Raw genomic sequence first — 18069 nt, forward strand, 5'->3', positions numbered from 1 at the left:
TATGGAGTATGCAGACTTCCCTAAAAACTCAATAAAAGGAAGCTGACAGCAAGGTACATAAATACAACTCTTTTATAATAAATTACATGTGAAACAGAATCTCAGTTTTAATTTTAGCTGCCTTGAGATCAGTGGAAGCAATGATTCCATAATAATGCTCCTTTGTGGTTTTATCTCTTCCCCAAAATAATTTTAATTCTTTTTGAAACTACAGCACTACCATACAACAGAAGTTCATTCAGTGATCTTTACCTAAATAAATATCTTCCCATTTTAAAACAACTCTTAAGGATATAGTACATTAACTGTTTTGCAAATAAATTTATAATCTAAGCAAATTACTTAAGCACCATTAAAGATCTGAAAATTATACAGAGTGAATTGATACTGTAGAACAAAATAGGCATACATAGTTAAACATTTTTCTTCACAAAATCTATGGATGAATTGCATTTGTAACGTATGCAGTAAGCAATGTGGGTTAACAATCATAAAAGTTACAGCAGAGAAATGGGAAAGTTAAACTGAGTACAGGGGAAAAAATTAACGAATCAACTATAGAAGCTTCTCAAACAAGCAATTATTGATGAATGCATGCTTCACATTTTTAATGCAGTAATCGGCATACACTGCCAGAAACACACAGCATTTCTTAAACAGCAATATTAACATTAAAAATTTCTAGCAATAAGATTCTGTACACAATCAACGAGGCTATCATACGAAAAAATCCAGACACGAGAGTTCGCATGATCATTCTGACCAAGTGAAGGAAGTATCTCACCAATCCATTACACTGGGAATGTTGCACTCAAGGTATTTTCACTCATCCATATTGAAACAGAGTACAGCCTGTCATGTTGGAATCACACAAGTGTTTTATTGTTTGCTGAAGCAAGGTTTAGCAACTTTGCCAAGCTTTTTTGTAAAAATACAGAGTAATTTTTCTTGCCCAGTATGTTTTTTTCTCTTCCTCCTCCTGCATTATCAAAAGGTACATACTAATCAAATGGTCATGGATAAGTCTAGCTGAAAAATTTATTGAGACATGTTGCTGGTAGAAATCTGAATGTACAGCATGCAGATTAGTGGTTGCCCACACATGGGTGAATTATGGCATTTAAAATTTCCTTTAGGTGCATTCCTCAATGCATTAACAATAAGATCTGGCTGCAGTGCAGTCTGCTGAAGGAGCCAGTGTGGAAAAGCACCATAAGGTTAGTAATCTGCATCAAAATTTGGACACTTAGAGCATGGTATGGATGTAATCATTTGTCTCATAGTATATATCACATTGATAATTTCTTGAGTGCTAGATTCAAGACAATACTATGCAGAATTTCTTCATAACTTGCAAAGTCCTCACATTCCTTGGGAGCCCTATATCAAACAAGACGTTGAAAAACGTTCATTTCATTCACACAGATTCTTACAATCAGTCAAATATTTTGTGATTTAGCATGTATCTTCAGTGAAAGCATTTCTGTTTGCAGCTCTGCATATGAAATAAATATGCCCTTCTCCTGATTTGTGAACAAAATCCTGTCTTGAAATCTGTGGTAGAAATGATAACTGCAAAAACAAGCATTTATTTACAAGGCCTTCTTCCCGGCACTTATATGGTCTCTGTCCACTTCAGTTATGCCCATCCACTGTGCGACAAAAAAGTATTTATTTTATTGTTTTCTATTAACTTTAAAGGACTGACCAAAAAGTTTGAAATAACTTCGTATGCTTACTTTCCTAGAGAGATAAGGCAATGACGATGATTGAAAAACTGTTCATGATCTATATGATCTCAATTATTATTTAATTAAATATGATGACATTTTCTTGAAACATATTTTCATAGCATACAATTAGCAAAGTAACAAACCTGTGATGGGTTACTAAACTCTTTACTAATTGCTCTTACAAAAGTCTCCTTGCACCAAACCTACTTTGTTTCCCAAAACATATATTATTGTAAAATTGAAGTGTTAGCTATAGGTAACCCTCTCACTTCTCTACCTGCTGACATTTAGAGACATTATTTGAGGCCAAATTATTTCAGAAACTATTTTTTTGTTTCTGGATTCACTATGAAGATAACACTTTTACACTTTGTGATGGTAATAGAGAAGGTTTATCACAGAGTTTATTTATTAGAAATTCAATTGATCCAGCCATCCAGTTCACCTAGGAAACTGAATCTGAAAATACCCTTTCCTTCCTTGATATTTTTACAATGTGCAATGAATCTGATTTCAGCATTACTACTTACCGTAAACCCTTTCCTGTCTGTTTGCTTCCCCAGACTAAGTTGGCTAAGTAAAAAAATGGCTTCTTTTTCTTATTATGTATTTTGCACTCTCCAAGTTCATTCCACAGAATGTTTTCTAGATAATGAACTCAATTATTTGAGATCATTGCCACTGACCAAGAATATTCCCTAGTGGTCATTGATAAAGACTTTAAAAAAATTCATCTTGCTATCAAAGAAGACATTCTGGTGTTAGAAATAGCATTAATAACCTTACCATGCTTCTATTTCATCCTTCTGTCAATTACAAAATTACATGGACTCTCTACAACTTCAATTTTCAAGCTAATTTCTCACATATCAATAAAAACCATACTTTGATTCTTAAATATCACATTTTTGATTTTAATTCTTGGGTAACTTATCGCATATCTTGTTAGTGTTATTATCAGCCAAACTAAAAGAGCATTGAAGTTTCACATCAAGGAACATTCAATCTTATATCAGAAAAGGTGAAATTAACAAAACTTTGCTAACTAATCATAGTTGGAAATTTAAATTATAATTTTGATTTTGGCTCTGCAAAAATTATCCAAACAGCATATTTCATTGGTGAATTGTATTTTCTTGAAACTTTTCACATTCACACAGATTTATCTTGCTTAGTTAATAACTCTAATAATGGCCAACTCACTACTTCCATATTACAATTTTACAATTCTATTAACTTAATTTTTGAACTTTTGTTACTATTTCTGTTGACAGATAGTGCTACCTTCTCATTTGCTTTACTCTTGTTGGGTATAAATACATCTGTGGCTTTCCCTTCAGTGCAGATTTCTTTGCTTCTGATGAAGAGGGACTTGTACCAGTTTGCTATTGAAATTGATAGAATCTTGACTAAAATCTATAACAAACACATTGTTAATTTTTACTTTGTTTCTCTTCTGTCTTGATATTGTCACAGATTTCAAAATTCAAAAAGAAAAAGGCATTAATGGCCTTTACTTTTGCATTCTGGATTTCATGATACTTAACAGAAATTGATAACAATAATAAAAGTTAAATTATACAACAATGTATTGAAATTTCAATATAATTTAAACTTAATTCTGGGATTTTAAGTTGAATGCTCAAACACAAAACCGATAGCAAGAAAATAAGAATTATATACAATTGTATAGAACTAGGGAGGGGGGAAAAAGGTTTTACAGAACTCAAAACAAATCTCCTGTAGACTTTTATTTTAATACATTACAACAGTTGACTTGAATACTTTTCCTGAAAGAAACTTATGGGTGACTCAGAGCAAACTGCTTATTTAGAAATTCAATTTAAATATATATGTGCATTGCTTTTTTTGAAGTCTTTGAACAACATCAAGTACAACATTTAAAATTAATGTTTACACAGTTTTAAAGATGATATCTTGCAGATGGCATTCATTATTATCAATACACTGTGCTAATTGAATTTGGAAGTTTCATTCAACTGTTTCCAGCATATCAACGAGCATGTTGGCAACAGCTTGATGAATGTTGTTCTCCAGGTGATACAGGGTCAATCACTATAAAAAAGTGATCTAAAATAGCACTATAAAAATAGTCACAGAGGCAGAGGCGTAGCTAGGGTTTTCAGCATCCGGGGACAACTGAAGATTTTGCGCCCCCTTCTGTGTACCAAGAATGGAAAACATTTCATTCTAAAAGTTCTTAATTACAATTTGGCACCCTCTCGATGCTGTGCCTGGGGACAGATGTCCCCCCTTGCCCCACCCTAGCTACGCCACTGCACAGAGGGATAAATCAGGTGACTGTGCCAGGGCAGTGTAGCCACAAAATAGTCATTGACACTGTGTGTGCTGTGGCAATGTTCTGCTCAAACCGTTTATCTCCCACATCCATATCGTTGAGTGCTGGCAGGAAAAACTACAGAATTATGTGAACATAATGCACAGAAGTCACTGAAACTGTCAGTTATGAGCCATAATGATCATAATTCAGTTACATTTATCATTCAGAAGTTTAGACTAGTACAAAAGGAATGGCAAGAATAAAACACTTGAATTCATCATTTTTTGAAACACTCGATACATGGGAAAAACCTATCTGCATTTCATTCAGTTCTGTATGGCAAATCAACATCTCCTGAATTTTCATCTTTCATCATTTGTTTTTCTGCCCAGTCAATGTATGACTAAGCCCAGATCACCATAAATTTCTTTCATATAAGTAACTTAATTTTAATTAATTCCTCTCTATTTTCAGTAGAAAGTGTTGCTAAAGCTTTGACATCTATGCATTTAATCATGTGGTCTGAAGATATGACTTATGTGCCATTAATTTCTGGATGGACAGAATCCTACAGATCAAGAAAGCACAAAGGAGAATACGAAACTAATATCACGCGAGCACTTTATTTTCGTCATCAATTAAATTGCCTGTAGCACTTAGAATGTTTAGAGATTTTTCTTCAACATTTAGATGCATTTTCCAATGCACTTCACTGAATAATGTTTAGAGATTTTTCTACAACATTCAGGTGCATTTCCCAATGCACTCCACGGAATTTTGACTATATGCTTAATTCATGGCTCACTGACTCAAGTCACTTTATCCCATTATTTCAGCAATGGGATGAAGAAGATGTTAATGAAACTTCCACAGTTCAAAAAGTTGCAAAAACGTAACTCATGCACAGCAATAAAAGCTTTATTCACATATATCTAATTCAGTTTCTTGTTCATACATGCAACAAATTCTACTTTCTACTCTTATATCTTTTGTTTAAACGACAAAAGTTATGAAATTCCATAGTTTTCACTTTCCATTATGTAAACTGTAGCATAAAACTTGGTTTGCTTTATTCTAATGAGACCTATCAGGAATGTTGAATATCATATAAAAACAACATGTGTCTTTTAATTCTTCAATAACGCTTCTTACTTTTTCACTTAAAATTCCAATAAACTCATTCTGAACAATACAAGCAGAAAGTGACATATAAACTGGGACAACAGAATATACAAGAAAGCCAATCACTTTAAACATCTAAAATATTATAAAACAGAATGCATTCAATGCAAACGGGATATAATTTTAAAAATTATATTTCAGAAATGCTTTCTGAAAAACATTTGACTTTTTCAGAGATACAATTAAAAATTAAATATGCATTTTAAGCATTCATTACAAGTGGCTGATGGCAACTATTATATTTAGAAATATGGCTTTGAATTAAGTATGCATAAGCAATATAATGAAAAATTTTTCAGTCGTTTTAATAGTAACTCATTGGATATATATCATGCGCGATTGTAGTTCCATTTAAAAACTCATGAAAATTAACAATGTAGTAAATATCTGGCATAATTTTAAACAAATATGTTGACACAAAATAATGCCATGAAACATAAAATTAATTTGTATATTGCAACATTATTTTGAACAGATGTCTATCTTTTTGGTTCCTCAACACTAAAAAAAAAAATAAAAATAAAATAACCGATATGGTTACTTTGCTTTCTTTTTTATGGGACTTCCATTTCTTGAAAGTGCTGCATTATTTTTCTTTGTTAACAACTGAAAATTTAGTAAGACATTTCAAGATTTTGGCTTTGGATATTAAATTTAAACTTGAAGTATGCCTATTAACAGATGCCGGAGATACGGGACTGCAAGAAGAGAGAGACTGGTTCACTGATTTAGTAAGCTGTCCAGTAAATATTCTGTCATTATATCACTCTAAATAATTAAATGAATTTTTAGCAACAGATATACGGAACAAGAAAAAAACAGATTTCATCAGTTTTATGAATAATGGATATTTCTGCTTTTTATCTTCTTTTAGCTTGAATGCTTCAGCTCCTGCCTGATTTCTCTCAATAATATACTTTTAAATTTATATAAACGACATTTTTTCTTACACAAAATGTGAGAAAGATAATCTGTATACACTACACATATTTGGAAATTCTGGGTTTCAGAACCTTAAATATCTATAATTCCAGCTATATGCAGATCACAATCCCCCCAGATAAATGTTATGAATTGGGAAAAAAAAAAAAAAAAAAAAAAAAAAAAACTAATGATGAATCAGGCATTTGGAGTGTGGGATACAATACCTCTTCACAATATGCACTGATTATGTAGTGTGCTTCAGAGATGCAGCCGCTGCTGACTAAGGAAACAAGCAATTACCTAGCCAAGCATTTTATTCTTTTGCTTTTAAGAGTTTAAATCACAATATAATAGAAAAAGTAATGGCTTTATTGGATTTTTATATCTTTTAACTGCACGTATTGTTGTTAAAATCTGGTTATTAAGCAGCAAAAAATTAATAAGTTAACATAAATAAACTGATTGGTAGAAAATAAAATTGTGAAAATGCCACCGCGGATAGACTGCTTCCTCTGCCCTCCCCCAACCTATGATAGTAAAGCAAGTTTTCTGTACTATTTCTTGAATAAAAGTGGATTTACTTAGTCAATGGAAAATTGAAATAAGAAAATTACTGTAATGCAGGTATTCAAAAATGGTAAAATTCGCAAACTCTAACTTACTTGAACATAAAACATTCCTTTTGGTTGAGCATACATCATAAGATATGAAAAATCCAAATTTTGTTTCGTACGCCACCTAAAAAATTATATTTAATAAACTCAGAAAGCACATGCTTAGAAAAATCATTAAGTCATCCCATAATTAATGCATTTTTTATTTTAAATTATTGTAGCATGACTATACTTGTATGACCAAGAGTAAATTTTTGGTATCTTACCTACTATTACCTGCACTTGAATTAGGTTCTGAAGAAATAAAAATCAGTAAGCTACTAATTTAATCAACTATACATAAATAGCATTATTTCAATACTACATCAGACTTTTATGCCCTTCCCCCAAAAAAACAAAATGAGCCACCTCATAGAAGAAAAAGTCTTGAATGTCTGCTTCAAGCATCTTCTAGACAATATTCTTTCCGAATGAAATTAAAAAAGCTTTTATTCTTTTAAAAAAAAAAAGAAATCACTTTTCATTGCATCACCAAAAGAGTTTAAAATAAAAAGAGGATTTTTTTGAATGAGTGATGAGAAGTGCAGGTGTTCACATGTTCTCTTCACTTAGGGTCAACAAGGTCATGTGCAAACAACCTTCAAGCTTAGACATGATTTTGAGTTTCCTCAAATGATGACAGACATTTGATGTTCATGATGAACTAGCCTCGCCTGCCTACTCTTGAACATTTGCAGATGAATTACTTTCAACTGCAGCTTTCAAAACATCAAATTACCATTAACAAATAAAAAGCTATCAGATCGCCCATCGGCCAACATCTTTCAAGTTAAGGTTGTCTTGCTGAATACTTAAAACACTTTTACAAAGCATCTTTTCAACAGAATTCCTACCATTTTCTGCACTAGCTCATTTTTAACACTTGCAAAGCATTATGTCTGATGTGTTCATCAGTGACATCAGTTTTCATGAAGGGCTATTAAAGAAACAACTTTGCACCCATGTGCTTGTAAGGTGGGATTTATCAAACTCAGACTGTCTTAGCTCATGGTATTTATACATCTGTGAAAAGTATTTGTTTAAATGCATTAGAATATGCTTTAAAAATTCTGACTGAAAAGCATCACTTATGGGACAACTTGATAAAATACATGAATATACATTAGAAAAAGAAAACAGTTAATAAGACCGAGCTAAAACTTTACATCATAACTTCTCTAGTTAAACATTTTTTTCTAAATCAGAAACAAAACCAATGCAGACAAATTAGTTTAATAGAAAAGAGAGGAAAAAAAAAAAAAAAAAAGATTTTGCAATGGGACATATTTAAAGGTATTTTCATTCTTTTACCAAAACAAAACATGTAACATGAAAAATGTTACTATTTGTTGATCATAACAGACTTCCATGAATAGACACAATTAAAACATCCTTTCATCATCATGAAACTCATAACACATCCATATTCATACATTTATAAAATTTTAAAAAATAATTTGAAAAATATTATACAGTCAAAAGTCGTTAATCCGGACTCGTCGGGACTTCGGTGATTCCGGATTACAGATCATCAGTTTAAATCGCGTAAAATGGCATGCAGAAATTCTAAAATTAAAAATATGAAACCGTAATTTATGAAATAAAGAACATCAAAATTTACAAAAAAAAAGCATAATATTTATTTGTTTATTTTATTAAACATTTCTTTCAATGTAAGTTGTTTAAGTTGCTTCGTTTTATGTGATAATACTTTCTCTTTAATCCTATAAACAGACATAATTTTTTGTTCAGTTACAAAGTTCTGCTGTTTAAGTCCCGTTAATTGCTGTGCCGAGAATACCGACTAACTTGTCAATCGAAATTTTTTTGTTTTCACTAACCTCTTTGTCACATTCTTCATGTCTTTATCCATTTTTTGCAGCAATTCCACTTTTTGTTTGATGGACATTGAAACATACTTTCGTTTTGTACGATCCTTTGGGAGCTCCAGAATCGGAAATTCTATTTTACATAATCGAAAGTTCAAGTTTACTTTTATAGTATTGCTCTTACAGTCTGCAAAAAATAATGAGCCGGATCCAATTCGAAAATTAAGGAACAACGCAATCATCAACATTAACTGAAATAGATAATTTTAGCTTATACTGTCCGTTATACATAAAAAGCGCACACAAAAACGTATTCTGCACTTGCGCACACGCAAATGCGCAGTTGTAAGAGGTCTTACGTGCATGCGTAAACGCCTATGCGCATGTGTCAACGCGGCACATGCGCCAAAAGTTTTCAGCTTTGAGGTCCGGATTATAGATCATTCCGGATTATGGGTGTCCGAATTAACGACTTTTGACTGTATTTGATACACTCAATAAACAGAGCTAGTATGCAAGGTATAGAAATTTTTTTAGATAAGTATTGAGAATAGTGTATTTAAATTTGCTCTGGAGATTGAACTAATGACGTCATATACATTTCGAATTTTTCTTTATTGCTTTAACTTGCTTTCATCTGAATTGCTGGAAAATTAATAGATAAACTCATGTGTGATACATATGTCATTTCTCAGCAAAGTGATGATCTCAGTTTTTTTTTTTTTTTTTTTACACAGAATTCATACAGTATGATCATAAAACTGTCACGATCTTGTTCCAGACTGCTATCAAGTTTAAAAATGAAAAGTGTGACTGAATAGCAAACAAACATGGTAGGTCCAAGTGGCTAAGGCTGAAGAACACTGATATTTTGCCCCAAGTCCTAAACCTGCTAACTTAGTGAGCTGGATATTGGATGTTTTCAAGAGTTTCTCCCACCTATAATATGAATATGGGTGATTTTTACACAGAAAACTCTCCTTGAAGGCACTTCTGCACTTAATCAAGTAGCCACATGAACTGCATGAGTTAATCAACCAAAATAGGTTAAATGATGCGTGGGGAAACTTTTTATTCTGGAAGGATATTTTTTTAATGAAATTGCTTTAATACATGCTTAGGAGCTTAATACACAGATAAAATCATACACAGAGTGATTCAAAATAAAGTCATTCTTTTTAGCCCTTTCTATTATAATAATGAGCAGGTAATCACGAACAAATATCATGTGTCCCTATTTCAAACCAAAAAAATCAGTTTCAAAATTGCTCTTAGGTGGTTATTAATAACTCAGGCCTATATTAATGAGTTTTTCAAATTAATCATTATCAAATTGTTTATTATCAGGCTTTATTAACAGGACATAAGCAATGTAGATCAACTTTATTAATGAGTAGCAATGAGCATAAACAAAGCCCTGCTAACATTACACATGGTAATTACCAAATTTTAAAGGAGAAAATATTCATTTCAGCTATCTGCAATGTAAATAACACATGATATTCCTCCCCAATACAGTACAAAGTCTGTACTCCGGACGTCCATTATCCGGAATGATCTATAATCTGGGCCTCAAAGCCACACACTTTTTTTTTGGTATGCTTTACGCATGCGCGCTTAATGTTACGCATGCGCGATTAATGTTTACGCATGCGCGATTAATGTTTACGCAAGCGCGTTTAGCACAAAAAACAAAGCAACTTAAACAACTTACATTGAAAGAAATGCTTAATAATGTAAACAAATAAATATTAAGCTTTTTTTTTTTTTTGTAAATTTTGATACCCTTTAGATCATAATTGCTCTTTATTTCACAAATTACGGTTTCATATTTTTAATTGTATAATTTCTGCATGCCATTTTACCAGATTTAAATTGAAGATCTATAATCCAGAAAAACCCCTCATCTGGAAACGCCGAAGTCCCGACAAGTCTGGATTACGGACTTTGTACTGTATAACAAAAGTTGGCCAACAATTTATTTAAAAGACTATAATAAACTTGCACTTGAATAAATAAACTGAAACTCACTTGACACGTTCTAAAGGATCCCCTAAAGTCTGTCGCAGTTTGTTGAAGTCAGGATAATAAGTACTAGGAGGTGCAATTACTTCTAACAGACCAGAGTTAATGTGGTCCTGGAATCTAAAATAAAAAGAGAAATTATTTCAAGGCTTAGATTAATAATTTTAAAAGGATTTTTACATCACATATGAAGATTAATTAATAAAAATATTTTACTCACTGATTTTCAATTTCACTAGCTTGGCGGGTAACATAGTCACTATCAGTCTACAAAACAAAGAACCAAATAATAAATGCTAAGTACTTCGAAGAGTAATGTAAAAAAAAAAAAAAAAAAAAAAAAAAAAAACTTTTAAATATAAAGCATTTTTTATATTAGTTTACTGAACATCTTCCATAAATAATTTGTAATGTATTATTTACACAATCAAATAATACACTAATAATTTAGAATTCTACAGGAGACAAAATGATTTTGAAAAATACATTTGTTTACAAAAGGTAAGAAAATTACACAAGTAAAAAAATTCGTATAAACCATAAAAATTAAACATTATACTTGAATAATAAATTTTGGAGTCTAATCTTTTCCAGATGTAGGAACTAGCTGCTTTTAGAAAGTAAACCTTAAAAAAAATTATTTTACATGGTGAAAATACAAGTTACATAAGCTCAACTTATATAAAATTAGATGTATATTTTAATCTAATTTTATACTTCCAATATTATTCTTCAGTTTAAAACACTAGAAGAAAATTCAAGTAAATTGAAAATGCAAAATAGTATCAAAACTTTTAATTCATACATATTCACTAAAAGACAAAAATGTTTTAATATAACACGATACAACTTGAGATCCTTGACTGTAATAAAAGTCTACCACTGCTTCCGAAAAAAATTTGGAATGAATTATTCAGTTGTTATACGATGAATTTTTGATCATTTCAGTTTGGACATGAATTGGATTTGCAGTGAAAAAGAAATGTTAAATTTCTTGGGTTCTATGAAAGGCATGAAACGAAGCATTGTGGAGTAGCTCACTAGTATATTTCAAAAATATACTAAGCCTCAGGAGTTAATTTTGGATGCATATTTCTTATTTTTTCAAAATTTAATTTTTCTGTACTTTATCTGAACTGGTATTAATGCACAATAAACATACAAAATAAGTATGTATAAATGACATCATAAATACATAATTTTTCATATACAAAGTAATGCAAATATTGTCAAGTTCAGACTGAGACAGCCAGGCTAAGAAATTATTCTTTCGAGTACACAGAGCAATCTTTGCTGCTCCACAAAAATAGTTAAATATAAATTGTTTTATTGAAAATAACCTTTCAGACCACACAATGAAAATTTTCCTCCTAGTATCATAGTATGGCTTTCGTCTATGGATGCCATTTTAGGGTTGCTGCAGATAAAACGATGATAGCTCGGCTTGAGGATTTTAACATTTTTATTTAACACTAGAAAAAGATATATATTTCAATACACCTTCACTGATACACAGTCACATTGATTACAGTTTGCACGATAGGAACTTTTATAGGTAGCGCAAGTCCACGTAGGTAAAAAATCATGAAAGTCACATCACAGCTACAAAGACATCACGAAGCCGAAGAGAGGTGAGCGAGTGCTTCACCAACGGCAGCCAGGAACAGAGTAACCAGTCCAAATTTTCCCCTAGTTGGAGAAGAGGGAGAAAGCTGGTAGTGTCCTCTCTTGAGCCAGTGGAAAATAATAATAATAAAGAGTTCTCCACAGTAGTCCCTCCCTGAGTACCAAAGGTACGATGAAAAAATCAAGTCACAAATATCTGGTGTTAAAGCGCACACTTCTTCCTGATCGTGTGATAACTGGCGGAACACTGGGAGGAAGCGTAAGGTCGATCGAAGGAGGAGCATCTGGAGAAACAGTTGGGTCCAGGGAAGCAGGAGGATCGCTGGTCACAGGAACCTGAGTGTTTGAAGCTTCGAAGAAGGCAGGCTTCATTTGGTCTATTCCCAGAAAGGTTTCCTTGTCATACACAAGAATGGTGAAATGTTTAATGTTATGTGCACAGACCTTGAAGGGTCCATCATATGGAGGAGTGAGTGTTGGTTTTACCGCGTCGTTTCGCATAAACACGTGAGCGCAAGTGCTTACTGCATGGTGTACGAATAGAGTGGATTTGTTGTGGCATGATGTAGGAGTCTGAGACAGCTTCTTCATAGCCTCTTGGAAAATCTGGAGAAAGGATGCTGGATCGACTGGAGCAGAGGATGACTGAAAGAACTCAAATGGTAATTGAAGGGCTGTGCCATAGACAAGTTTAGCGGATGTACCTGTGAGGTCTCGCTTGAAGGAAGAACGTAAACCAATAAGCACAAGAGGGAGTGATGTAGTCCAACAGGTGTTGTTATGGCACTTTAGAGCTGCTTTTAGGTCGCAGTGAAAACGTTTCACTAAGCCATTGGCGGAAGGATGGTATGGCGAAGAGCGAATTCGGCGTATTCCAAGCATAGATGTCAGAGAAGCGAAAAGGTGGGACTGGAATTGTTGACCTTGATCAGTTGTCAAAATAGATGGTACACCAAATCGTGCAATCCAACCGGAGATGAATTGTCAAGCCACAGAGTCAGCAGAGATGTCCTGAATGGGAAAAGCTACAGACCAACAAGTAAATCTGCCAATGTAGGTGAGTAGATATTGAAAACCGTCAGATGGTGGCTGAGGACCACCGATGTCTATATAAACATGGTCGAATGGTTCGGATGGCATCACGATTTTTTTCAAAGGGCTATGCGTGTGCCAGGTAACTTTTTAATGTTGGCACATGATGCAGGAATAAGTCCAATTGGCAATGTCCTTTAGCATGGATGGCCAAACGAATCTTGTATGAGCTTTTTGGAAGCCTGGATACCTGCAATAAGTTGTGGAAACAGTCAAAAACTTTTTTCCTGAAGTCAAGTGGTACATAAGGTCGAAGTCTGTTGTTAGAAGTATCGCACAATAGTTGAAGGTCCCGAGTAAGTTGTAATGACTGGAATTTCAATGAGCAGTTTGAGTCTTCACTCAGACGTTTTAATGTTCATTGGTGGCTTGCGAGTGGGCAATAAGCACAAAATCCAGCGGTGCATTGGCATTGATGCCTTGAATATGCAAGAGAGTATCGCCGATGACATTGCTGGAACCTGATATATGCTGAATATCTGTGCTGAAATGAGCTATGTAATTTAAATGCCGAATTTGTCTCAGGGAAACAGAATTTGATTTTGATGTGAATACATTTGTTTACAATAAGTTAGAGGTCGGTGATCAGTAAATATAGTGAAGTGTTGACTTTTGAGATTATGCCTGAAATATTTTATAGCTGCATAAATAGCTAATAACTCTCTGTCATATGTGCTGTATTTTTGTTTGATGGGGGACAGCTTATGTGAGAAAAATCCTAGTGGCTGATAGTTATTAGAGTGTCGAATGTTTAAGACAGCTCTGATGGAAATGTCAGAAGCGTCGACCATAATACTCAGCTTTTGGATAGAAGAGTGATAGGAGAGAGTTCCAGCATTAATAAGGTCGTGTTTACATTTTTGAAATGCCTGATTCGGTTCGTCGTTCCAAGGAACGAGCCGTTTATCATTTTTGCGTGAATCTTTTAAGAGTTCATTCAGTGAAGCTTGGGTCTCAGCTACCTTTGGTAAGAAGCAGCGATAGAAGTTTATCATGGTTAAGAAACATCTGAGCTCGACAATAGTGGTAGGTTTTGGGAAGTTGGCAATTGCTTTTGTTTTTTCAGGCAGGGGTTTTACACCTGAGGCAGTAATGAGGCAAACCTAAAAAGGAAACAGATGGTTTTCCGAGCTTGCATTTGTTGGGGTTTAAGGTCAAACTGTGTATTTTCAAACGATCAAACACTTGATGAAGATAACAGATGTGCTCTTCTTCACTAGTCGATGCAATAAGAATGACGTCAAAATAAGGGATGCAAAAATCCAATCCAAATAAAATTTCATGTATAAAATGTTGGAAAGTTTGGCCTGAATTACACAACTTAAATGGCATAGCCAAAAATTCAAAAAGACCAAAAGGGGTAGTGATGGCCGTTTCCGGAATGTCTGCAGGGTTAACAGGGATTTGATGATAGGCACGGGCTAAATCAAGCATTGAGAATATGTTCTTTCCTGAAAACATTTGAGTGCAATCCTGAATATGGGGTATGGGATAACGATCCGGAATGGTAATGGCGTTTAAGCGACGATAATCCCCGCATGGTCACCAATCGCCATTTGCCTTACGAACCATACGCAGGGGGCTTGCCCAAGGACTTTTTGAAAGTTGAATGATGCCTTCTGATAGGAAAAAGTCAAACTCTTGAGGTGCAGCTTGAAGTAATTCTGAAGATAAAAGTCTAGGTTTTGAGAAAATAGGGGGTCCTTTAGTTTCAATGTGATCGAAAATTGTTGACATTAGTGCCGCTCAAAAGTTTGTGAAGGATTTGTCAAGCTGGGGTAATCAGCAAGAATTTTGTCAAATTTTGAGTTATGCATCAAAATATGAAGGCTAGTACTGAGCGGGTTCACACTGGGAAGTCAACCACAAGAATATAGTTGTTTGTCCATCAATTAAACGGGTTTTTTAACATTTATAAGTAAGTTGAACTTCGTAAGAAAGTCAACACATATGATGGGTTGATTTATGTCTGCCAGGACAAAAGACCAAGTAAATGAACGACGTAAGTTTAAATTGATGGTCGAAAGTTTGGTGACAGACATTGCTATTTTGGTGCCGTTAGCAACAAAGAAAACTAAGTCAGCTGGGTTTTTGGTGTGCTGACTGTAACTCTTGGAAATGACAGACAAATTGGCTCCGGTGTCAATTATAAAGGTGAGTTTTGTCGATGGATCGGACAAAAGAATTCAATTAATGTCGCGATTGCAACGTTGGCCGACAAGCGATCACCAATCTAGTTTTCCGACTGCCAGAAATTGCATGGAAAAACACACTTCCGTTGACTGGAACCAAAATTAGTATGGTAGAAACAAATGTTGTCGCACGGTTCTTTATACTTTTGATAGTGTCCATTGGATCTGTTACGCCTTCTGTTGCGTTGGGAATGACTGTCTCTTCGTTCACAGGAACGCTCATGGCGGTTTTGATAGCTAGCGAAAGTTCATTTACTTGCTTCGTCAGCTCTGCAACTTGCTGTTCAATGGGAGAAGTAGATACCGTAGCAGCACTATTTATGTTATGGAGAGATCTGTAATTTTATCAGCTACAAATGTGAGTTTTGGGAGATCATCACTTAAGGCAGGAAAAATAATCTGTGTATTTTGCGGGAGATGGGATATCCATAGAGATTTCAACAAGGGTTCTCCAATCTCCAGCGAGGTTTCGTCTATGGCAAAGTAATTGTGAACGGCATTGATCGCCAAGTTCTAGCCCCTGAAGAAGTGTACAGATTTTTGACTCCTCACTTTCAGAATGCAATTCAATTAAGCATGTTTTTAGTGCATCGTATCTGCCAGTCACTGGTGGGTGCCAAAACGATATCACAAATGCTATTGAGAATATCGGATTCGATTGCAGATATTACATGATTGAATTTCGTGGAGTCAACAGTGATTCCGGCGATATCAAACAGGGCCTTTAGTTGTGAAAACCACAAAGTGGGATTGACCTTCAAAAATGGGGAAGGCTTGACGGAAACATGTGAGATATTAAGATCGTCTGCGAAGGTTTGTGGTGGAGCCATAGTTCACAAAAACATATATATATATATTGCCAATGTGAGATAAATAAATACACAAAAATCAGTCACTAATAAGTTCACATACGATACTAGTGCAAAATCAATAAAGTTAATGCAAGCATTAAAATGAGAAAAACACTTTTTGTAGGTATGCTAACCGAATATAAGCATAAGTTTTAAAGTTCTGTTACAAAATGTACAGGCGCGGTGAGATAGCTTCCCCACAAAGCAGTTTTAGGATTGCCATAAAATGACAAGAGAAGGCAGGGTTGCCACATTTTGGTGAGAAATTGCCCACTTGGTGACAAAATTGGCAATATACCATAGATGGATGGAGAACCTTCTGGAACGAATTCTTACCGGTTTAGCCCAGAATGTTCTCGAACACAAGCCGAAAGTTATATAAACCCTGCTGGTCTGCAGTCAGTTAGTGTGTTTGCCTCGTCTAGCGAGCTGATAGTCAGTCATTGAGCGAGCGTCTCGAAGTCTAGTGTCGAGTTGGTCATCGAGTCTTTTAGTGCATCGTCGAGTTTTGTCTTAGACTGCAACTGAGTCGAGAGCTATACTCTTGTGTATCATCAAGTGCATTGCGTGGAGAGTCTCGAGAGTACGTGGAGTTCCGAGAACGACCAAACAGAGTCAATCTGTACTCTGGTGTTTTGCAGTGAAGCTGTCTCCACCGTTATTGCCTGACAGTGTGAAGGCCATGTCGCTGAACTTGTCAGCGTGTTTATAACAGTTCGACGACTGTAAAAGTGATTTTGGAGCTGTCTTGAGAATATCGGTAAATAAAGTGTGTTTTGATACTTCATCAAGTGTTGTCGTGATTCACTCCAAATCTACGAACCCCGTATGAACGTGAAGGAAGAAATTAATGTAACAGTACTATTAAATAAGAATATGCATGGCTTACCTTCGAATTATACGAGAAATATTTGCTCAGTCAGCAGTAGATTCAGCATAACACAAATCACTTATAGAAAAATATTCCGAAAAACTTATTCTGTGATATGCAACCACGTTGTAGGATTTACATATCGATCACTTCTAAGTACTCTGACATTTTGCATGATTCATGTTCACAAGCATGTTGTTACGGAGACACAATTGTTTTTTACACTATTTTGAAGATAACACGAAAATAATGATGGATTATGATATTAATTTGCATGAACAGATGATATTTCCATTGCACAGTACATTATAAGCACAAAACTTGACGATGCAAGGAGATTCCAGGAGGCACATGTTCACTAACTTGACAGGTCATCATTTATGGCTTTTGTCTATGGATGCCATTTTGGGGTTGCTGCAGATAAAACGATGATAGCTTGACTTGAGGATTTTAACATTTTTATTTGACACTAGAAAAAGATATATATTTCAATACTTGTTCATTGATACACAGTCACACTGATTACAGTTCGCACGATAGGCATTTTTATAGGTAGCAAGTCCATGTAGGTAAAAATTCTTGAAAGTCATATCACAATTACGAAGACATCATGAAGCGGAAGAGAGGTGAGCACGTGCTTCACCGACGGCAGCCAGGAACAGAGTAACCAGTCCGAATTTTTCCCTAGTGGAGAAGAGGGAGAAAGTTCTCCCTCTCTTGGGCCAGTGGACAAGTAATAATAATAAAGAGTTTTCCAGAAATTAAAAAAAATCCACCTTATTCAAATCT

At 34.4% G+C, this 18069-nt stretch overlaps 1 protein-coding gene across 4 annotated transcripts in view; it reads right to left on the reverse strand.

Annotated features, from left to right (window-relative positions):
• Positions 1-18069, reverse strand: part of Mgat4a (alpha-1,3-mannosyl-glycoprotein 4-beta-N-acetylglucosaminyltransferase a) — a 329166-nt gene that overhangs the window by 74266 nt on the left and 236831 nt on the right. For all 4 annotated transcript variants that reach the window (XM_085809615.1, XM_085809617.1, XM_085809614.1 and 1 more), the window contains 3 exons: positions 10869-10915; positions 10655-10768; positions 6804-6879 (listed from right to left, as the gene is read on the reverse strand). In XM_085809615.1, the coding sequence (XP_085665741.1) occupies positions 6804-6879; positions 10655-10768; positions 10869-10915 (237 nt within the window). The remainder of the gene's footprint in view (positions 1-6803; positions 6880-10654; positions 10769-10868; positions 10916-18069) is intronic.

Source organism: Stegodyphus dumicola, chromosome X2 (assembly GCF_044657685.1).
Source record: "Stegodyphus dumicola isolate Sdum_Otavi_A_Nest chromosome X2, ASM4465768v1".
In the NCBI taxonomy this organism is placed as follows: Eukaryota; Metazoa; Arthropoda; class Arachnida; order Araneae; family Eresidae; genus Stegodyphus; species Stegodyphus dumicola.